Raw genomic sequence first — 24,932 nt, 5'->3', positions numbered from 1 at the left:
CTTCAGTTCACTCGTGCTTTCATCTTCTTCTTCCCCTTTTCTCTCAAAATTTCAATATTCTTCAATAAATCTTGCTCAATTCCATCTATAGACTCTAAGGTATGTTCTTCTTCTTATCTCTTTTCTTGTATTTTGGAAGTTCTTAGAGTAGTGCAGTCTTATCTCTTCCCCTCCCCCTCCCTTTCTTCCAACACCCTAGGTTCTTAAACATATTTGGATGGTATGGTAGGTGTAATGATTATACACGAAAAATTGGTGCAAAACTTTGGTTGAGCATTTGTGATTGAAGTAGTAAACTATAATTCCCTCTACTTCATGTAAATTTGGGAGGCCCACCTTCTCCCACCATTGTTGAAATAGAAGAGCAAAAATTGATGCCCACAAGGTGTTTGCTAAAAAGCTTAAGAGAGTAAATTTGAACACCGGTGAAGTATAAGTAGCCGAGTGTAGTTATATGAATTTAGGGTGAAGTCTGGGGTCTCTTGTTGTAAACTTTTGTAAGTGTAGTTAGTGTAGTAATGTAGATTTTAACTTTGTTATGCTTGCACTATAGTTAAGTTACGGCCATGATAGGCTAATTGAATTTTATGGCATAGGGAAGTCTAAGTACCTATAGCCTTGTGATGACACATTGGTGCACATTGGATCAATATTATGATTCGCTTATACATAACCTTCGGTTTTAAGTGTGGGGTCATCTTGCCTCTCACGATGACCTTAGGCAACGTCTCTTGATTCATTCTCATCTTTATGTTTATCATGTGTAGGTTGCTATGGCCCGTGACGATGCCGCTAAAGGAAAAGAGGTGGGGAAATCCTCCACTACTCCTCCCCCTCCAAAGAAACGCAGGCAAGGCGAGAGCTCCTCCCGACAAGCCAAAGGAAAGCAACAGGCTGGTGGGTCTGAAAAGCCACCACGGCCTCGAGTGGAACTTGTTCGGGAGGAAGCCATCAAATGGCATGATACTTTTGTTCCATATGGGCGATATGTATCTGAAATGGGGATAAATGTGAAAGCTTTAGAACGGAACTTCCCAGATATACTTGCTACATTGATTGCAAAAAAGATGGATAAGCTCCTCGAATGTCCGGGCCCGGCGAATCTCAGCATGGTAAGAGAGTTGTATGCTAACTGGAACGAGAAAAATGACATGTCGTGGGTCAGAGGCCAGGAAATTCCAATGGATAGGGAAGCCTTGTGTCAATTTTTGGGAGTGGATAGTCCTAATCCACGAAGGCTTCGAAAGTTCGTCAAAAGTCCAAACTACCAAGCAATATGTCACACTCTTTGTAGCGTTGATTCTAATGCAAGATGGACGCGAACTAAGGGCAATATTTACCTTGAAATGCTCCATTTTGACTTCAACAAAACGGTCAAGGTTTGGCAAAACTTTGTGCAAGCTAGATTAATGCCCGTTGAACATAATACTGAGTGCACTCAAGCTCGAGTGTGTGTGATTTACTTTTTGATGACCGGGCGCCCCATAAATGTGGGTGAGCTCATTCTTAGGGAGATGACCCGCACCCATTTTGGAGGAAGGATAAAAAGGTTTTTCTTCGGCAACACCTTAACACAATACATGCTCTCTTGTGGGGTGCCAGAGTACCCTGGCTATGATGAGGTAGTGGAGGCACCCACAGCATTGTTAGACATCACATCCATGCTAGAACCCACATCTAAGCTCACCCAAGCTGCTAGGAATGAGAGGGACGAAAATTTCAACAGGTATCTTTACAAATCCCTCAATGTTATTATGAGCAAGCTTGGGGTGTCAGATGGGGAGCGCGCACAGATGCGAAGTGATCTCTCCAGTTCTTTCAAGGAGATGTTGGGCATAGCACCAGGCAGTCCCGTTCATCCATCTGAGGATGAAAATACTGACGAAGAATCTGATAATGCGGATGATGATGACGATATGGGACCAATGGCTTTGGTACCCTTTGGGGATGATGATGCGCACATTGCTGCCGCTGGTTGGCATCTTGATGAGGCAGACTCCGACTAATAGGGAGTTCTTTCTTCCCACCTTACCTTATTTTCGAATTTATTTAGCATCGGGGACTATGCCTTATTTAAGTGTGGGGTGGAGGGAATACTCCTTGAATTGAAATTTTTAGTGTTATTATTATTTTATATTTTTTTAATTATTTTTTTTTCTCTTTCACCTTTTAGCTTAGTTTAAGACTAACATATAAAATAATAAAATAAAAAAAAAACAAAGACTTTTCCCGACGATGGATCTATTGGACACTTCCTGAGGGATGAAAAGTCTGATTAAAAATACCAAAAAGATTCTCTTTGTTTTACTTTTGATCGTTAGGTAGTATCCCTTGGTTTTTCTTTGAACGCCGGTTCTTTTCCAAGGGTGTAGCTCGAACCGGGTGTTTTGTTTTATTTCTTTTTTAAAGTAGGATAACGGAGAAAACTGAGATTGATCTGCGGTAACTGTTGACATGTTTGGTGTTGGTAAATTAAGTTAGGGCATGCGCTCTGTCTTCCTGCGTATATGATTTGAATTGTAATGCCCAAGTAAATTAAAGTAGCTTACTCTTTGACGCCGTTTTCTCAGTTGATTGACTTGTATACCACCTAGCGTAGTGTTGCTTAAAGATCCTCAACTTGATATGCTTGCTTGACTTGAGAGTCGCACAAAACCGTCTTGAGTGAGTCAAGTGCTATGTGTGTGTAAGGATTGTTAATATTCTGTGCTACCCTGTGTAGTTTAGAACTTGCCCCGTGTGTTAATCAACGCGAAATCATTAAGTTGTGCTAGTCTAGGAGATGACATAGGCGTTTCTTGCTTGACCATAAAGGTGCTTGTCACTGACAGATAAAATTTTCCCATTGCTAGCCCCTTTGAGCCTATAGACCGTTTCCTTGGCAACCACATTACAAGCCGTACTCCTAATTGTTCTTAAGGTGAGATTGTTGAACCTTAACCTCCTAAGGCACTTAGTCGCTAAAAGTAGTAAGGTGAGAGATTAGGAAGTGGCTTCCGAGTGGAACCATGAAAGGGTCCCTAAGGTGCACTAAAATTGTGAATAAAGGTCACTAGTTTATGAACTTCAATGTATGGAGTGTGTTATCAAAAAAAAAAGGGGGGAAAACAAAAGTTCAAATAATGAAGAAAGATACACACCTCCTAATCTCTCTCACTAGTGCTAGTGAATCTATAGAGATGCTTGATGGAAAAGAGGTTATGTTATTTATGGTGTATGACAAGTGAATGGGTTGAGAAGATATTGCACTTGAATTATGAGTATAGTGTATTAAAGTGCTTAGGAGGGTTAGTCACTACTCCCAAATGTATCCTACCCGTCCCTTAGCCTACATTACAACCTTAAAGTCCTAATTGATCCTAGAGTTAGCTAACTTAGATTAGTAGAGATGTACACTACGGGCAAGCTTATGGTACGACCACGGGATGCACATGAATTCTTTGGGAGAGTGAGTAAATGTTGTTCAATTGTGTGATGTCCTTAATTTATGTTCAATGACATTCAAATTTGTGGACTACTGTGATATTCACTCTTTTGCTTGTGGTGAGGGCACTTGATTTCATGACGGATTGGGGATACTGCACATTTTTGTGTGTTGGGTGAGTGCGTGAGTTGAGGATGCTTAGTGGTAACGAGTCGTCTCTTGAGGTAAGGTTGTTGTGGAGAGGTTGCTTGAGTTGATTGAGTTGGTTGAAAAACATTGAGTATACTTGGGTTATTCAAAAATGGTAAGAATGTGAAATTTGTGTGTCCATGCTTAATGGCCGACATCGATCATAGTCAACAGGTAGGGTGAATTGATTGAATTAATTGTGAAGTCATCTTTAGTGCTCAGATAGTTCCATTGCTCGAGGACGAGCAAGAATTTAAGTGTGGGGTGTTGATAATCGGCTTAATGAATGCATATTTTGGTATATATTGCCTCACATTTTGTTCACGTCTCGACGATTTGAGATGTTTAATATGATTGTTTGTGCTAAATTTTGGTATTTCTATGTGTAGGAATCATTCGGATGCAATTTGGGACGAAAGGGCGCGAATTGGAGCGAAATCGGAACAAAATTGCAGAAATGGAAGTTGAGCGCCACAGCCAGCGTGGGGCGCTCGCTGTGGCGCACTTTACAGAAGCAAAGAAGTTTGAGCGCCAGGTCCAGCGCCCCACGCTGGCCTGGACGCTCACAACGGGAATTCTCCTTTTTTGACTAGGACTCAGTTATTTCGACCCCTAGACGCCCCCAACTTATATAAAAGCCAACCTAAACCTATTTTTGAAGGGAGGAACGGATTTAAAGAAGAAGAGAGGCACAAAACACTGAAAAGCGAGGATTTGATCAATTCTTCTATCCCTTTCCTAGTATTCATTGATTTTATATTTGAAAATACAATTTTTGATGATTGTATGAACATGAGTGGCTAAGAACCCTATTGTTCTAGGGTCATGGGTATACATGAATGTTAATGTTTGAAGTTTAATTTGACGAAGTTGATTTTATCATATTGGGTTGTTTATTTAATTCTGTTTTAAATTATTTTGCTGAGTAGCTAATAGTGAAATACTATCTACGAATCTAGAGTTGAACTCGAAAGTGGGAACTCTAGATTGCATATAGAATTAAATAGAGTAAGTTCTTAAACCCGGGCATCGGGGAGCGGATTCGCAATTAGGATAGACATATACCTAATTGCCTTACTCGATTGCAATACAGGAATTGTAAATGCGTTCTTGTTAAACTTAATTCCATAGACATATAGGTATTAAGTTAGCTTGAATAGGCGAGTAAGAACTCGACAGATGTTTACGAGTAATATCAACCCTGTGAATCAACAATCCAGATAAATCAATTAGTTATTTTAAACTAAGAATGCAATATGATTGTTAGATTACCCGTGACCTTGGAATATTATATCCTATTGATTGTTATTCAAAACTATTTAAATGTTATGTTTGATTCTTAGTAATTCATTACTTGATAGCCTTTAGGTAGTAATTTAGAAAATTATATATTTTGTCAGAAATATTTTGAATCGATAAGCTATTCGAGTTTGAATTAGTCAAAAGTTAATTATAAGTCTTCGTGGGAACGATACTTTATTCACTACTTTATTACTTGACGACCACATATACTTGCGTGAGTGTATTTGGTCCCAACACTCACAAATATTTAACAATAAAATCTCTTTTTCTTCATATTATTTTTGCTGCAGTTTATTTTTCGGACTACGAAAATTTATTGTGAACAACTACAAAAAGAAAGACTACTCCAAATATTGTTTTTACAATAAGTAAATACTGAAACAAACCGGAGAAAAAATTACTAAAGTGGATCCATACACCAGACATGATTAACATTTATTATTTTCAAGAACTCGCAATTTTTTGTTAATTTTTATTTTATAACACAAACTATTTTGATATTATGTGTTTTGTTCTTAAAAAGTTAGTTATATTATTGATAAAGGTACACGCGCAAAGTGTATATTCTAAGACCGGTAAATAAATAAACAAATAGATGCTTTTATGCCTGTTTGTTCAAAATAGACGATGCGTGCATGGTACTTCTCGATAATAAAAAGAACAGATATAAAATAGATTAATCGTCAATGTACAGTTTGAACAAAATAATAAGTAGTTTTCAAGAAAAAAAAGTTTATTTTATTCCTTGGCTTAGAAATGTACTCTTATTAGACTGCGCACATTACAATATGCACGTTAACTATCGCCTGCAATGCGGCAAGGGATCTTTTTTTGCTAATAATGGCAAGGGAGCATTTACACTTTTAAATACTAAAAATTTAATATATGTCACGATCAGGAATTTTCCTCGGGATCGTGACGACGCCTAACATTTCACTTGCTAGGTAAGCCAATGTTAGAATAGTTTTAAGCCATTTTAACAAATGAAATTAACCCCGAGCCCGATTATATAATTAATTTGGTTAAAACCCGAGATTCGGACCAAAAGCTAATTACCCATTCACCCCGAGCCCGATTATGTAATTAGTTTCGAAATTCGACCTCAATTTGAGGTCTAAATCTCAATTTTATAAAAACTCCCAATTCTTTCTAAATTCTTAATTTTCTACCATGAACGAACATAGATTAAGGTTAGAAATTAGTGGGTAATGATGAAAATGAAAGAAAATAAGTTAAAGTACACTAACCTATGAAAGGGTGATGAACTATCTCCTCCAAATCGCCTCTAGGCCGAGCTCTAATGAAAAGATGGTGAAAATGGATGAAATCCTGATTTTTAGAAGTTTATATGACTGGGCGTCACGTGTTCATCGCATTCACGAGACACCTGACGCGTTCGCGAAGGGCACCGCCCAGTTGGCTCACGCGATCGCAAAACACTCTACGCGTTCGCGTAGGCTTAACCCACATCGCCTTCGCATTCGCGAGCCTGGGTTCGCGTTCGCGTATAGTAAGTTCCAATCCTAGCCCTTGCCTATCAAATACTACGTATTCGCGATGGAGTGGCCGCGTTCGCGAAAGGCAATCCCCCCACAGCTCCGCGTTCCCTACCAAAACCTCGCGTTCGTGATGAGTAAATCCACCCTAGTCTCCAAACTACTCTTCGCGACCGCGGGAGTATCTTCACGATCGCGAAGAAGCATTCAGCAGAAACCAGCACAAACTGATCCAACATTTGTTCTAAGTTCAAAAATCATTCGTCGCCTATTTGAAACTCACCTGAGTCCTCGGGGCTCCAGACCAAACATGCGCACAAGTGTAAAAATATCATACAAACTTGTTCGCGAGATCAAAACATTATAGTTACACCTAGAACCACGAATTAGACACCAAATCATATGAGATTTTTATAGAAACTTAAGAACTTTTAATTTCTCAACCGGACGTCCGAATCACGTCAAATCAACTCCATTTTGTACCAAATTTTGCAGACAAGTCATAAATACTTCAATACACTTATACCAAGTTCCAGAACCAAAATTCGAGCCCGATAACAACAAAGTCAAACTACGGTCAAACTTTGAAATTCAACAAATTATGATAAATCAAGCTAGGGACTTCCGAATTCGATTTCAGGCATACGCCCAAGTCCAAATCACGTACGGACATACCGAGACCGTCAAAATACTGATCCGGGTCCGTTTACATAAAACGTTGATCGTAGTCAACTTAAATGAGTTTTTAAGGCACAATTTCATATTTTTGTCAATTTTCTCATAAAAACCTTCCAGAAAAAGGACACGGACTGCGAACACAAATCGAGAAAGGCTAAACAGAGTTATTCGGGGTCTCGAAACACTGAAATAAAGGGTAAAACTATAAAAGACCTATCGATTCATCACATTGTCCACCTCTAAAATAAACGTACGTCCTCGAACGGACATAAAAAGGTACATGGACTGGTGAAAAAGTGTAGATATCTACTCCGCATATCCGACTCAGACTCCCACGTGGCTGCCTCAATCAGCTGACCTCTCCACTGTACTCGAACTGAATGATAAATCTTAGACCTCAATTGTCGGACTTGCCGGGCTAGAATAGCCACTGACTCCTCCTCATAAGTCAAATCCTTGTCCAATTGGACTGAGCTGAAATCTAACACATGGGATGGATCACGTGATTCTTCCGTATCATGGACACATGGAACACTGGATGGACTCTTGATAAACTAGGTGGCAATGCGAGCCTGTAGGCCACCTCACTCAATCTGTCATTAATCTCAAAGGGTCTGATATACCTAAGGCTCAACTTGCCCTTCTTTTCCAACCTCATCAAACCCTTCATGGGCAAAACCCGGAGCAATACCCTCTCTCCAACCATGGATGTAACATCACGAACTCTACAATTGGCATAACTCTTCTGCCTAGACTGAGTGGTGTGAAGTCGATCCTGAATAATCTTGACCTTATCCAAGGCATCCTGTATGAAATTTGTACCCAACAACCGAGCCTCCCCAGCTCAAACCATCTAACTGGAGAATGGCACTGCCTACCGTATAATGCCTCATAGGGAACTATCTGAATGCTAGACTCGTAGCTATTGTTGTAGGCAAACTTCGCAAGCGGTAAGAACTGATCCCAAGAACTCCCGAAATCCATAACGCAAGCATGAAACATATCCTCAAATATCTGAATAGTGCGCTCGAACTGTCCGTCCGTATAGGGATGAAATGATGTACTAAACTTAACCTGCGTGCACAACTCATACTGTATGGCCATCCAGAAGTGCGAGGTGAACTGCATATCTCGATAAAAAATGTAGACACGGGCACACTGTGAAGGCGAACGATCTCGCAGATATAGATCTCAACTAACCAATCTAAAGAATAGGTAACTGCCACTGGAATGAAATGTGCCGACTTAGTCAACCTGTCCACAATGACGTATACAGCGTCGAACTTCCTCTGAGTCTGTGGGAGTCCAATAACAAAATCCATAGTGATGCGCTCCCACTTCCACTTAGGAATATCTAGCCTCTGAAGCAAACCACCAGGGCTCTGATGCTCGTACTTTACTTGATGAGAAATTAGACACCTAGCTACATATGCATCTATATCTATCTTCATCCTCCTCCACTAATAATGTTGCCGCAAATCCTGATACATCTTGGCGGCACCCGGATGGATAGAATACCGGGAACTGTGGGCCTCCTCAAGAATCAACTCGCGAATCCAATCCACATTTGGCACACAAATACGTCCATGCATCCGTAAAACCCCATCATCTCCAACAATAACCTGGTTGGCACTACCGTGCTGCACCGTGTCCTTAAGGACAAGAAAATGGGGGTTATCATATTGACGCTCTCTGATGCACTCATACAAGGAAGACCGAGAGACTGTGCAAGTTAGAACACGACTCGGCTCCGATACATCTAACCTCACAAACTGATTGGCCAAAGCCTGAAAATCTGATGCAAGCGGCCTCTCACCAACTAGAATATACGCAAGGCTACCCATACTCACAACCTTTCTACTCAAGGCATCGGCCACCACATTGGCATTCCCGGGATGATACAAAATAGTGATATCATAGTCTTTCAACAGCACCAACCACCTCAAGTTAAGATCCGTCTATTTGAACAAATACTGTAGACTTCGATGGTCCGTGAATACCTCACACGACACACCATAAAGATAGTGCCTCCAAATCATCAGCGCATGAACAATGGCTGCCAACTCTAAGTCATGAACATGGTAATTCTTCTCATATACCTTCAACTACCGCGATGCGTATGCAATCACCCTACCATCCTACATTAATACTGCACCGAGTCCAGTACGAGATGCATCACAATACACCGTGAAAGGTCCTGAACCTGTGGGCAACACCAATACTGGCATCGTAGTCAAAACAGTCTTGAGCTTCTGAAAGCTCAACTCACACTCATCCGACTATCTGAATGGAGCACCCTTCTGGGTCAATCTGGTTAATGGGGCTACTATGGATGAAAACCCCTCCACGAACCGGCGATAGTAACCTGCCAAACCTCGGAAACTCTAGATCTCTGTAGCTGAAGTAGGTCTAGGCCAATTCTGAACTGCCTCAATCTTCTTAGGATCCACCTTTATGCCCTCTGCCTATACAACATGCCTCAAAAAGGCGACTAAGTCTAACCAAAACTCACACTTTGAAAACTTGGCATATAACTGACTGTCCCTCAAAGTCTGAAGTACAATCCGAAGATGTTGCTCGTGCTCCTCTCGACTGCGGGAGTAGATCAAGATATCATCAATGAATACAATCACAAAACAATCCAAGTAGGGCTTGAACACCCGGTTCATCAATCCATAAATGATGTTGGGGTATTTGTCAACCCAAATGACATCACTGGGAACTCATAATGCCCGTACCGAGTTCGAAAAGCCGTCTTAGGGACATCAGATGCCCTAATCTTCAACTGATGGTAGCCAGATCTCAAATCAATCTTCGAAAACACTTTGGCACCCTGAAGCTAATCAAATAAGTCATCAATCCTCGGCAACAGATACTTGTTCTTGATAGTGACCTTATTTAACTACCGATAGTCCATACACATCCTCATCGACACATCTTTTTTCTTCATGAATAACACGGGCACACCCTAGGGCGAGACACTGGGTCTAATGAATCCCTTATCAAGCAATCTTGCAACTGCTCCTTCAACTCTGGTGGGGCCATACGGTACTGTGGAATAGAAATGGGCTGAGTGCCCCGAGTCAAATCAATACAGAAGTTAATATCTCTATCGGGTGGCATCCCTGGAAGATCTGTAGGAAACACCGCTGGAAACCCACGAAGAACTGGTACTGAATCCATGGAAGGAACCTCCACACTAGAATCACGGACATATGCCAAATAAGCTAGACATCCCCTCTCGACCATACATCGAGCCTTCACATAAGAAATAACTCTGCTGGTAGAGTGACCAAGAGTCCCTCTCCACTCTAATCGAGGCAACCCCGACATGGCTAAGGTCATTGTCTTGGCGTGACAGTCCATTATAGCATGATAATGTGACAACCAATCCATACCCAAGATAACATCGAAATAGACCATATCAAGAAGTAGAAGATCTATGCTAGTTTCAAGACTCCCAATAGTAATCACACACGAGCGATAAACGCGATCTACAATAATAGAATCTCCCACATGCATGGACACATACACATGAGAACTCAAAGAATCACGAGGCACAACTAGATATGAAGCAAAATAGGATGACACATAGGAATAAGTAGATCCAGGATCAAATAGAACTGAAGCATCTCTATGGAAAACTGGAACAATACATGTGATAACGACGTTAAATGACTCGGCCTCAGGCCTAGCTGGGACATAACATCAAGGCTGGGCCCCACCACTAACTGCCTAACCTCCTCCTTTAATGGCCTGATCTCCACCTCTAATGGCCTGACCTCCACCCCTTGCTGCCTGACCCGTGCCTCTAGCTGGATGAGCGGGCGGTGGAGCAACCGGTGCTGGATCTAAGAAACGAGAACTCTGATGTGGCATGCTGCCCAATAATCTCGGACAGAACCTCCTGATGTGACCAATACCACCACACTCAAAACACCCATCCTGCTGTTGTGGCTGCTAAAGGTGAAGCTGACCCAAACGGGCCGAATAACCACGGTGATGGCTCTGAATCAGAGGTGCACTGATACGAGCTGATGGTGCACTGTAAGCTATCTGCCCAGAATGAGGCACATAGGGACCACAGCTCCCTGAAGCACTGTGAGATGCCTGAAGCGTTGACTGGAATGGCCTAGGAGGATGGACTCTACCAAATGTACCTCTGTCCCCAGATGAGGCACCACTGAAACTACCAGAATGATGAGGCCTCTTACCTGACACCGACTCCCTCTCCTGAGCACGAACCAACTCGATCCGTCTAGCAATATCCACGGCTGTCTGGAAAGAAATATCACTCCCGGTTTCCTTGGCGATTTGAAGCATGATAGTGTAAGTGAGCCCATCAATAAATCTCATCACTCTCTCCCTCTCAGTAGGAAGCAAGATAGCGGCATGTCGAGCTAGGTGTACACATCAAGTTTCGTACTAGGTAACAATCATACTACCCTGCTGAAGACGCTCAAACTGCATACTGCAATACTCTCTCAGAGTGACAGTAATAAACTTCTCTAGAAATAACTGTGAGAACTGATCCCAGGTAAGTGCAGGCGACCCAGTTGGTCTGGTCAACATATAATCGCTCCACCATATCCGGGAGGAACCAATCATCTGAAATGCTACAAAATCGACCCCATTGGTCTCAACTATACCCATGTTGCGCAATACCTCGTGGCAACGGTCCAGAAAATCCTGTGGGTCCTCAGAAGATGCATCACTAAAATGAACAAGAAAGAGCTTGGTGAGCTTATCCAACTTCAACAGAGCCTCAGAAGACAAAGCGGGCCTACCACCGACCTGTGCCACAACAACCGACTGAACTACCCCAACTGGTAGGGATGTTGGAGTCTCATACTGGGGAGCCACTTGCTCCAGGGTATGGGTAGCGGGTGTTTGTGCTCCCCCCAGCCCGAGAAATGGCTGGTGCCACCGAAAATGTACCTGTCTGAGCCACACTCTCCATAAGGCCCACCAAACGGACTAGAGCGTCCTAAAGCACTAGAGTGGCTGTGAACCCCTCCAAAACCTGAGCTGGTCCGACAGGTACAGTCTGAGCTGGAAACTCCTCCTCAAACTCCACCTGAGGCTCCACTGGGGGTGTTACTGCTCGACCTCTAGGCTGACCTCTGCCTCTGCTCTGCCTTGGCCTCTGGCGTGACCTCGGCCTCGACCTCTGCCCCTAGTCGTAGCTGCCACTGGGGGCTCCAGCTAATGTCCCACTGTAGATGCAGTGCGTGTTCTCTCCATCTGTGAGAGAACAAGAATATAAGGGTTCAATCATCAATTATATAATAAAAATCGCACGACAAAGTAAGAAAGAAGTGATATTTTTCCTAAACTCCATAGCCTCTGGAAGATAAGTACAGACGTCTTCGCACCGATCCTCCAAACTCTACTACTTGCTCGTGACTCGTGAGACCTAAGTAACCTAGTGCTCTGATACCAACTTGTTATGACCCAGAATTCTCATCATCGGGACTGTGATGTCGCCTAACATTTTTCTTGCTAGGCAAACCAACGTTAGAATAGTTTTAAGCCATTTTTAACAAATCAAATTAATTGATCCCAATTAAACTGAAATAGAATTAAAATAAAGTGTGAAAAGTCATAACAATCGAAATATCTAAATACAATCGCGGATATAGTGTCACAAGTACACGAGCTACTAGAATAATACAGATAATGATCTGAATGAAAGTAAAACTATTTGAAAGGAAATAAACAGCTAGGATAAAGTAGAAGGGGACTTCAGGGATGCGACTGCCGAATAGTTGTACCTCAAGTCTCCAATCCGAGCAATCTACTGACCGCCACTAGGACCGACTCCAAAATCTGCACAAGAAGTACATAGTGTAGTATGAGTACAACCGACCCCATGTACTATGTAAGTGTCAAGCCTAACCTCGACGAAGTAGTAAAGAGGCTAATGCGGATCACATACAATAACTTGTACGCAGTATAATAATAATAATAATAATAACTTGAAAGGAAAATACGGGAAAATAAGGCAGTTAACTTATGAAATAACTCAATCCTAAAAAAACCAGTAAAACCAGAAATACAAATCCTCATAATCTCGTACGAAAATACAGAAGCCAACACAATATAACAAGGAATACAAAACACATAAATTATTGCGGCTCGCAACCCGATCCCACCGTACAACACGATCCTCCCTTATTTCACTGTATCAATATCAATAGTGACAAGTAAAATTCGTTGCGGCGCGTAACCCGATCACACCATATAATCAGAATCAATATCATAATCCTCCCTTATTTCACCATATCAATACTCCCTTATTCCACCTGTTGCGGCATACAACCTGATCCCACCATATCAATATCAATCCTCCCTTATTTCACCTATTGCGGCGTGCAATCCGACCCATAAATAAAATTAATAAGTGCAATAAATTTACCAACTTGAATCACAAGAATCTCTATGATTAATGAATATGAAAGCAAAACCATAAAAGAATCTCGAACCAAATCAAGAAAGGCTACAATTAATACTGAGCAATAAGACAAGTCAAATATATGATCGTTAAAGTGTACAAATAAGTTAATTAAGACAAGTGGTAATTAATCATGGGAGCATGGAAGAAAGTAATATTTTTAATGCGAGAATAGTAAGTGACAAGTAGCAATCTAAGGTATAGGAATAAATTAAAGTATGTAACAATTAAGACAAGGAATAAAATAATTAATAAAATACGGGTAGACATGGAAACAAGTAATTGACAGCGTATATACACTCGTCACCTCGCATATACGTCGCTAGACATGAAATTCACATAGCACGTAGCTCAAGGGTTCCTATTCCCTCAAATCAAAGTTAGACCCAGCACTTGTCTCGCTCCGCAAGCAAATCAAAGCTCTACCGGGGCCTTTCCTCTAAAATCTGCCTCCAAACCAATCGAATCTAACCAAGATCGACTCAATACTATCAAATAATGCTAGGAAAATCAATTACAATACATAAAGTTAAGATCTTTATACTTTTTCCAAAAGTCAATCCCAGGCCCGCTTGGTCAAAATTCGAGATTCGGACCAAAGTTCAATTACTCATTTACCCCCGAGCCCGATTATGTAATTAGTTTTGATTTTACAAAAACCCTCAATTCTTTCTAAATTCCTAATTTTCTACCATGAACGAACATAGATTAAGGTTAAAAATTAGTGGGTGATGATGGAAATGGAAGAAAATAAGTTAAAGTACACTAACCTATTAAAGGATGATGAAATTTCTCCTCTAAATCGCCTCTAGGCCGATGAAAAGATGGTGAAAAATGGGTGAAATCGTGATTTTTAGAAGTTTATATGACTGGGCGTCAGGTGATCATCGCGTTCGCGAAAGGCACTGCCTAGTTGGCTTACGCGATCGTGAAACACTCTACGCGTTCGCATAGGCTTAGCCCTCCTCGCCTTCGCATTCGCGAGCCTGGGTTCGCGTTCGCATAGAATAAGTTCCAATCCCAACCCCCTGCCTCTCTAACACTACGCGTTCACGATGGAAGGGTCGCGTTCGCGAAGGGAAAAACCCCCACAGCTTCCCGTTCGCGACCAAAACCTCGCGTTTGCGATGAGTAAATCCACCCCAGTCCCCAAACTACTCTTCGCGATCGCGGGAGTATATTCGCGATCGCGAAGAAGCATTCACCAGAAACCAGCAAAAACAGAACCAACATTTTTCCTAAGTTCAAAAATCATCTATAGCCTATCTAAAACTCACTCGAGCACTCGGGGCTCCAGACCAAACATGTACACAAGTGTTAAAATATTATATAAATTTGCTCGCGCAATTGAAATATTAAAATAACACCTAGAACCACGAATCGGACACCAAATCAAAGGAAATTTTCAAAGAAACTTAAGAACTTTCAATTTCTCAACCGGACGTCCGAATCACATCAAATCAATTCCGTTTTGCACTAAATTTTGCGGACAAGTCATAAATACTGTAATGAACTTATATCAAGTTCCAGAACCAAAATACGAGTTCAGTAAAAATAAAGTCAAACTACGGTCAAAATTTTTAGTTTTTAACAAATTATGATAAATCAAGTTAGGGCCTTCCAAATTCGATTCCGGGCATACGACTAAGTTCAAATCACGATACGGACCCACCGAGACCGTCAAAATACTGATTCGGATCCGTTTATACAAAACATTGACTGTAGTCAACTCAAATAAGTTTTAAGGCATAGTTTCAGATTTTCATCAATTTTCTCATAAAAACCTTCGAAAAAAGGACACAGACTGTGTACACAAATCGAGAAAGACTAAACGAAGCTATTCGAGATCTCGAAACACAAATGAAAGGTAAAACTATAAATGACCTATCGGGTCATCACAATACAACCCTAAAATCACGAGTTGTTGAATAGAATCGCCCCTGTTAGCCAATCATGTTATATTAGCCGGTTGTGTTGACTGTTGATCACACAGTTGATTGAATTAATTTATGTCTACTATTCATAAAGTTGACCAAATATATATCCGCAAGTTACATATTTGGCTAGTCATTCAAAAATAATTATTTTGATAGTTGAATATATAAAAAACATGTATAAAATATATATTATATGTATATTATACATCAACTTACAAAAATATATATATGTTTACCATCTACTATTAATTTTGGAAGCAGCTATACTGTGCAGTTTTCCCTATATCTATGTATTATATATATCTTAAGGAGTCATGTGTCCCCCTATATATATATATATATATACTTCTCCTATAAATCAAAAAACAAAATTAACTACTTAATACTTAGATGAGGTAGTTTGACTTGACACAAAATTTAAGAAAGAAAAGAAGACTTTTGAAACAGGGATTCAAGTTTTGTGGGATCATAACATTTGTGTGGCTATAAAATTTTCTCTTTAAAGGTAAAGTGAGTAAAATAAAAAGTGCAAAGTTAAATTATTTTTAAGTAGAGAAAATTGTCATTTTTTTTTGAACGGATTAATAATGAAAGTATGTCATTTAAATTTAAATGGAGGGAGTATACAACGAGTATGTAGGTAATTTTGTATAAATATATTAATTGGTAATCTTAAGAAAATGAAAAAGAAATCTTCTAACAGGTTAAAATGCACTCATAGCGTCAAAATATCTTTACAGTGAGTGATATAGCTTAAACTCGAAGTATATATATGTAATATACATTATTTAACTCAAACTTTTGTGTTCTTATAGTACTCCGTCAGTCTCAATTTATGTGAAAGTTTTATTTTTTGATATTCAAATTTCTTAATTTTGACCGGATATTTGGATATATAATTTCTTATTTTCTTTGAAATAAAATATGTATATTTAAAAATTACGTTAAAAGTACTATAAATCAAAATAGTTAATGATTCAAAAATATTTAAAAGATGTATTAAAAAATTACGTTCAAAGAACAACTCGTTTGACTTTCAAAATTCGAATACCTTCACATAAATTGAGACGGAGGGGAGTACTTATTATGAATCTCAGCTGTTAACAAGAAGTTATTATGAAGGAGATCCCTGCTTTAAATGCTCTTATTTCTTGTGGATTTAAAAAGATTATTTCATATAAAAAATGAATTAGAAATAACAAATAATGAGAGTATATGTCGGCCCAGTTGCTGGACAACAAGACTAGTGACATTATATATATTTTTGAAGTCCATCTTCTGATATATATCAAAACGTAAATCTGGCAATGGCACCTATAGAGTTAGGAGATATTGGAATTGGAAAAGATGAAGAAGAAGAATTGAATAATTCAAAGAGTAGTAGTAATAGTGATGGTGTGTTCTTGACTTGGAATGATTTGTGGGTTACTGTCTCCAATAGAAAATTAGGTGGCAGCAAAAACATACTACTACTTCAAGGTCTCACTGGCTATGCTCGCCCTAGTGAACTCTTAGCCGTCATGGGTCCTTCTGGCTCTGGCAAATCTACTCTTCTCAACGCTTTAGCTGGTAAATATAATTATTTCATTCAAACATCTTTATTACATCTTTGTTTTTTCCAAATATATTTGTTGAGTTGTCCCACATCGGTGAGTTTTGAGATTCTTGGTCTCCTTATATGGTCTCGGGCAATCCTCATCACGTAAGCTAGCTTTTGAGGTTGAGTTAGGCCTAAAGGTCTATTTATCATGGTATTAGTGTGAGGCTCATTCCAATTATTGTTACCGACGTTGGCCCTCTTAGCTTTTGTAGTGATATATCTTAGCTAATGAATTAAGCATTAATACCATTTTCTTATTAATTGTTATTCTAGTAGGATTACTCTAGTTAGCTAGTTTCTTTTCAAAAAATTTATGACTGCTCACCTGATGACTACCTCTTAGGACGATTGGATTTCAGCACAAGGCAGAGCGGTGATATTCTGATCAATGGTCACAAACAAAAACTTTCTTATGGAACATCTGTAAGTAGCATTCAGCTAAATTAATATCATTATTTAAGTTTTCTTTCTCTTAATTAACGTCTCCTTAATTAATCAACGTTTCCTTGTAATGATTGTTAAGATTAGAATTCATCGTAATTTTTCCTATAAAACCAGGCTTACGTGACTCAAGATGAAATGTTGATAGCAACACTAACGGTTAAAGAAGCAGTTTACTACTCAGCGCAACTTCAACTGTCAGATTCCACGACAAAATCAGAGAAGAAACGAATAGCAGAGAAAAGTATAAAGGAGATGGGGTTACAAGATGCGATGAACACAAGAATTGTAGGAATCAGTGGAGGAGAAAAGAAAAGATTAAGTATTTGCATGGAGATTCTAACGCAACCAAAACTTCTTTTCCTTGACGAACCAACCAGTGGCCTTGACAGTGCTGCATCTTATTATGTGATGAACAGAATTTCACGTCAAAGATTTGGAAAAACCATTATTGCATCCATACATCAACCTAGTGCTGAAGTTTTTAACCTCTTTCAAAACCTGTGCCTTTTGTCCTCAGGAAGAATGGTATATTTTGGTCCAGCTAGTGCAGCAATTGAGGTAAAATGCAAGCAATATATATATATATATATATATATATATATATATATATATATAGACACCTAGAAGATCTTCCTCCACTGGCCGATTTTTTCGGGAAAACTCTATTTATTCTGGTGTGAATGGCGGACATGCTTATATTTCTTGGTTTTAATAGGATTGCTTACAATCGTAGTTTCTATCTACTATTATCTACAAATAATAAAGTTATTAATAATCGGATGAAACCAAGAAATAACCCATAACGTGCGAAATTATAGAAGATCCCCTTTAAGATCAAACAATTCTATCGAATTGAGTATAATTGTATGTGTGATAGCATCTATAATCAGGGGCGAACCTATGCTATACTGAGAGGGGTCACCGCACCCGTAAAGTTCAGCAAAAATTCCTTGTGTATATGTATATGTTCTTAAAAACTAGTAATATATTATTAGTAGTGGATACACTATATACAAAGTAGATTTTGGTTCAATCTAAAAGTATACCCATGACCTTTAAATCCCGAGTTCACCTCTGTCTACAATACTAGGAACATCAATGAAACCGATTATTGTAAGATAGCCTATTTTAGCTTCTAGGGTCTAGCATAGCCTTTTTTGGCTTCTAAGGTCTATTTCTTAGTTCAAGATCCTCTTACTAACTGAATCAAAAAATTAGTAGATATGTCCCTCTTATATATATAGAGAGAGAGAGAGTGGGGGTCAAGATTTTATCAGCTTTTAATCTCTCTTTTTATTTTGTTTTGTGATAGTTTTTTGCATCAAATGGATTTCCATGCCCGCCTCTTCAAAATCCGCCAGACCATTTTCTGAAAACAATAAACAAAGACTTTGATGAGGTAAATTAAATGTATACACTTCCCTTTTCTAAGAGAGAGGCTAGCCTTTGCTTTTTATTGAATGTCTTGCCTTTTGTTCATATATATATATATATATATAGGATATTGAACAAGGCTCATCGACTGGAAGAAAACCTACCGAAGAAGTGGTAGATCTTCTCATAAAATCATTTGAGAGCTACCAAAAAGTTCAAAATCATGTTGTAGAAATATGTCAACGGGTAAGGAAAAAAAACCCTAATAGCGAAAGAAGGGTTGCTTGTTTGGAATGAGAAGAAACTGTATAACATTCATTAGTATATTATTTTCAGGGTGGTGAAGTATTGGAAAAAAGAAGCAATGCCAATTTCACTACACAATGTCTAGTGTTGACAAGGAGGTCAGCTGTGAACATGTTTCGCGATCTTGGCTACTATTGGATGCGATTAGCTACTTACATCGCCCTTGCTTTAGGTATTGGCTCCATCTACTATGATGTTGGCACGAGCTATCGTTCAATCGAGGTACATATAATATGATCAGGAAATAGAATGTTCTGACGAAATTTTTGAAATTTCTTCCTTAATTACTATACATACTCCCTCCATTTACTTTTGTTTGTCCACTATATTAAAAATATATTTTTACTATTACTTGTCTATTTTAACAAATCAAGAGAAAGACAATCTTTTTTCCTGTTTTACCCTTTTCATTAAAGAGTACTCATTCTCTAGATCATCATTTTCCAAATTTTTTGAAATGTTATCATTATTATGGATAAAATTGTAAAATATATATTTTATTTTTTAAAAAAAGGAGTGCAAACGCTGGCACACAATTTTATGAATCATAACTTGGTTTTGAATATTGATTTTTAGGAAAGAGGTTTTATGGTGGCTTTCATTGTTTCATTTATGACATTTATGGCAATTGGTGGGTTCCCTTCATTTGTGGAGGACATGAAGGTATATATATATCTTCTTTTTCATCTAACATAACTAACGAATTCTACATTTTATTTTGTATCATGACTAATTAATTTTAACTGCTTCGATAAAAATTGTAGGTATTTCAACGAGAAAATTTGAACGGGCATTATGGATGTTTTGCTTTTGTAATAAGCAACACACTTTCTTCTATACCATACTTGCTATTAAATTCATTGGTTCCAGGAGCTATTGCCTATTTCATTACTGGATTTCAAAGTGGATTTGGCCATTTCAGCTACTTTACTCTGATCCTCTTCACTTGTATGATGATAGTCGAAACCCTAATGATGAACGTTGCAGCAATCGTACCTAATTTCCTCACTGGCATTGTAATAGGTGCAGCAATAGAAGGATTGATGATATTAACAGGTGGTTTTTTTCAATTACCTGATAAATTGCCTAAACCTTTTTGGAAGTACCCATTATACTATATTTCCTTTCAAAAGTATGCATATCAAGGTATGTTTAAGAATGAATTTGAAGGGTTAAAGTTTGTGGATTATTTGAATGGAAATAATCAGACAATGAGTGGAGAAGATGTCTTAAGAGATAGATGGCAAGTAGAAATGACATACTCAAAATGGATAGATCTTGCCATTTTGGTAGTAACGTTAATTTTGTATCGTTTGGTGTTCTTTCTGATAATCAAGACAAATGAAAAGGTTATGTATGCAGTGAAAAGATCCATATCAGATCTATCAAACAAAAATAGACAAATCATGACCCAGTCCGTAGCTGCCTCACCTTTCCATGGACTCACTTCATCTAGTGAAATTCCTACCAACAATGTATAATATAGTTCGTGCAGTTCCTTGCTATTTAATGATTTGGACCATTTTCTCGATTTGTGCGTGTCATCCCTGTGTAGGTAGGGGTTATGTTAATCTTCTTTGTATCGTTCCAATTTCATCGGATGTCCCCGAAAGGACTTGCGATTTAATGATTTAGTAATACTTCTTGGAACCTTTGTAAATCTCTCTCTATAGCAAAAAAGTCCAAATGAAAGGGTTCACATGAAACATAATTGTGTTTCTTTTTTCGTAATGTTCAACCTGTGGTAATTATGTAGTTTCAATGATTCTTCTGAACTTGTCAATTATGCTTAATAAAACGGAATGCCCTAATACTCGAGCCTGTAGTTCTACTGATTATAAAATTATTACGATGATATTAATTATTACATGAAATTATGTTTTGAGGGTGATGAAAGTTGAATAATTGCTCTAACAACTGAACTCCAATCTAGTTATGAACTACATAAAAGTAGAGAAGAAAACGAATTGGCTTTTAAGCTTTTGTATAATGTGTATTGTTAAGTACACTCTGTCATCTTGACAATTTCATTACCCAGGTAACATTATTTTGTAATAGTGTATGAATTTGAAACGATAATATAATATTACTGCACAAATTATATTTCTTTTTACTTAAGACATTAATGGGTTGTTTGGTTCACAAACTAATTATCCAAGGAAGAAATACTATATAAGGATTGGTCATTTCATTTATTCGGTAGGTATGCAAAGTCAACCTTTTCCAAAGAAAGCCACTCGTACAATCACTAACATGTCACGGCCCAAAATCTAACTAGTCGTGATGACACCTAACCCGACCCCCTAGGTAAGCCAATTTAATAATAATCCAATTCAAATGAGATTTACTGAAAGAAATAATGATAATATAATTGAACTTTTATACAAAGAATTTCCCAAGGACTGGTAGTACAAATCATGAGCTTCTAAGATTTAGAGTTTACAAAACTGGTATGAATTAAATACATCGTCTGTTTGAGATATATATGAACAGATTGAAATTCTAAAGCTACCAAGAACAAGAGGCAGCTATGACCGGAATGTAGGTACATCTTCAATGCCAACTCCCTCCATACACAGCAACATCAGCATTCAAAATCTACACGCAAGGTGCAGAAGTGTAGTATGCGTACAACCGACTCCATGTACTCAATAAGTAATAAACCTAACCTTAGGTTGAAAGTTGTGACGAGCTTGGACAACGGTCAGAGTCCAACACCAACAGTCAGGAACAACTCGTAACAATATAATTAAAGCAGTACAAGAAATAACTCAAAGATATGATGCTTAGTTCATTCACAGTTACGGAAAATAGGCATGCTTTTCATGTATAATAGTAAAACCCAACTCTTTCACCGAAATCACCAAAATATGAGTAAATCGGAAAACTGTGGTTTTTCCCAAAAACTTTCAACAACACATAAGAAGTTTCATTATCAGATGGCATGAGGAAAGTACATCTCTATGCCTATATTGCAATGTGCATGTGAATGTCATGAATGCCACTATATCTTACAACTTGAGGAAATACATCCCAACGCCTACATGTCAAGTATGCATGCCAACTGTAATGCAACGCAATGATAAAATAATATGCATACTCTCGGAGTATCAATTCGCTCAGTCCTCCCAGTCACTCAGTCCTCACAATCACTTTGTCCTCACAATCAGTCAGTCCTCCTAATCACTTGATACTCGCGCTCGACACTCGCACTCAGTAAATACATGCGCTCACTGCTGGTAAGTTAGACTCCGGAGGGACGGATCCTGCCCAAGCGCTAATATAAGCCAATCATGGCATGAATCAATAAAGTCTGTTGCGGCATGCAGCCCGATCCAATAAACATCCTCACAATCAGTCCCTCGGCCTCACGCAGTCATCAGTCTCTCCAGTCTCTCGAACTCACAAATATCATGCCAATCAACCCAAACAATGATATTATGATATGAGAAAATTATAACAGAGAGTGAGATATGATATGCAATGAATGAGTATGACTAACACTACTGAAAAATGGCAGAATTCCGACCGTTGCGGTCGAAAATCGATCGAAAATCATGAATTTTCGATTACTTTTCGACCAAAATTGGTCGGTCGGAAAATAATTTCCGACTGAATCCGTCGGTACTTTCCGACCAAAGTAGACGGAACGTTCAAAAAGATCAGACGACCAAATATTTTTAAATTTCCGACCAAAGTGGCCGGAATTTTACCGACTGAATCGGTCGTAATAATATAAATAAAAATAATTATTTATTTAAAATTAAATAATAAAAATATATAATTTCCAACTGAATCAGTCGGAAATTAATAATTAAAAAATAAAATTTATTTAATTTCCGACATAATCCGTCGAAAACTGTTAAATATTAATTTTGTTTTTAATTTCCGACCGATTCGGTCAAAAATTTGGGTGTTTTTGGTAAAATCTAGGCAGTTGTCCGACTGTTTTTGTTAGAAATTAGTCGGAATTTTCTGTAAAACTAGGCAAAATTCATATAATCCAAATTAACTAATGATTTCTCACATTTACAAATTAATCTTAATGTTGAAATTAAAAAAAAAAACTAAATTTAATATCATTCTAATAATAAATAATAAAACTGACAAGCAACAATGAACCTAGTACAACAAACTTTACGCCAAAGCTTTAAACTATAAGACTGAATAATGAATTGACTCCAATTAATACAAACGAGAGTTGCAAACTTGATACAAACAGCCTACTTAAAAATGTATGAGTTTACAATCGCACAAACTTCATATTTTTACATTTGCATTACTCTAACACTGAATATTTTAAAATTCAACATATTCTTAACAAATTCAAAATTAGATTTAGGATTTCTTAACATATTCTTGTTTAACCCAAAATTTCAACCATACCTAATTTAACATATTCTTCTCTATTTTTGTTTTATGTTAAGAATCGTTAAAAAACTAAAATCCCTAAAATATCAACTGTACCTACTTCAACTAGCTAGGATGTTCATATATAGAAAATTACTACAAATTTAACAATGAAAACAAGATATATATGTCAATGAAATACTTACCTCGACGAAAAAAATGCTGGAGAAGTCGACTGAGGAGCTGTTGCCGCCGCCACCGCCGCCAACCACTGCTGCAAAATGGATAAAAAAAATTAATAAATTAAGGGGAAAATGGATGAGGAAGGAGAGGGAGAAGGGAGGAGGAAACGAGAGAGAGAGAGAGAGAGAGAGAGAGAGAGAGAGAGAGAGAGAGAGAGAGAGAGAGAGCATACATTTAAATTTTGTTCTTGGAACGGGGCAGAAGGACGAGAGGGAGAGAGGAGGAGGATGAGAGAAGGAGGAGGAAGAAAAGAGAGGTTCTATTTTTTGGGGACGGGGTCGGGTAGTGTTTTTAAAAAATAATTCCGACCGATTCAGTCGGAATTGTCATTTTAATTTATTTTTTTTAAAAGTACCGACCAAATCGGTCGGAAATGAAGTCAAACAAGTCAAACTAAATTTTTCACCAAAAGTTGCGACCGATTTGGTCGCAAATGTGGTTGAACAAATTTTAAAAATATATAGGAGATATTTTTTTGAAAATTCCGACGGATTCCGTCGGTAATTTCCGACAAAAAATTTTAGTCAGAAATTCTTGATTTTCTAGTAGTGAGTATGTAATTTCAATTTAAGCAAATAACTCAACAACATAAATGACCTCAGTGGGTCCCAACAGGATAAGCATATAGACTAAACATGGTTTCTAATATGGATCACCGCTCAATTACTCTAGCACGTAGAAATTTCATGGATAGAAACAAGATTAGGTCACCACACAGTACCACAGAATCAATCGAGTCGGAATTCACACGATGCACGCCCACACGCCCATCACCTAGCATGTACGTCACTTCAACACCAACACATAACACGTATATTTTGGGGTTCATACCCTCAGCACCAAGTTTAGAAGTATTACTTACCTCGAACAAGTCGAATCCAATACCGACCAAGCCAAGCAATACTCTAGAAATGCCATCCCACGCGTACCGGCCTCCAAACGGCTCGAAACTAGCCAAAAGTAACTCAAGAACATCAAATAATGCTAAAGGAAACAAACCCAATCGATAAAGGTGAAATCTTTAATCAAAAGCCTAAAGTCAACCAAAAAGTCAAACTCAGGCCCGCACTTCGGAACCCGAAAAGCTTATAAAATTCGACAACTCATTCAATTACGAGTCCAACCATACTAGTTT

General features: G+C 38.4%; 1 protein-coding gene and 1 non-coding gene across 2 annotated transcripts; one reads left to right on the top strand and one right to left on the bottom strand.

Annotated features, from left to right (window-relative positions):
- Positions 1-16,787: 16,787 nt before the first annotated feature.
- Positions 16,788-20,886, top strand: LOC104103558 (ABC transporter G family member 1-like). The gene is made up of 8 exons (XM_070179379.1): positions 16,788-17,049; positions 17,376-17,503; positions 17,639-18,082; positions 18,837-18,923; positions 19,025-19,144; positions 19,235-19,426; positions 19,781-19,867; positions 19,969-20,886. Exons 1-8 carry the CDS (start codon positions 16,788-16,790, stop codon positions 20,683-20,685), a joined length of 2,037 nt encoding a protein of 678 aa, XP_070035480.1. The 3' UTR covers positions 20,686-20,886.
- LOC117278571 (U6 spliceosomal RNA) lies at positions 20,713-20,820 on the bottom strand. Its single transcript, XR_004508932.1, has one exon. It is a non-coding gene; the product is annotated as a U6 spliceosomal RNA (small nuclear RNA).
- Positions 20,887-24,932: the final 4,046 nt, after the last annotated feature.

The sequence above is a fragment of the Nicotiana tomentosiformis genome, chromosome 6, assembly GCF_000390325.3.
Source record: "Nicotiana tomentosiformis chromosome 6, ASM39032v3, whole genome shotgun sequence".
Classification (NCBI taxonomy): Eukaryota; Viridiplantae; Streptophyta; class Magnoliopsida; order Solanales; family Solanaceae; genus Nicotiana; species Nicotiana tomentosiformis.
The sequence above is the reverse complement of the archived record's forward strand: the minus strand, read 5'-3'. Positions and strand labels throughout refer to the sequence as shown.

Bases quoted from the DNA above. Each gene is read 5' to 3' on its own strand.
- LOC104103558 (XM_070179379.1), top strand. From the start codon at position 16,788: ATGGCACCTATAGAGTTAGGAGATATTGGAATTGGAAAAGATGAAGAA. The intron at 18,083-18,836 runs GTAAAATGCAAG...GTTTTGTGATAG, and splicing joins CAGCTAGTGCAGCAATTGAG to TTTTTTGCATCAAATGGATT. The intron at 19,427-19,780 runs GTACATATAATA...ATTGATTTTTAG, and splicing joins CGAGCTATCGTTCAATCGAG to GAAAGAGGTTTTATGGTGGC.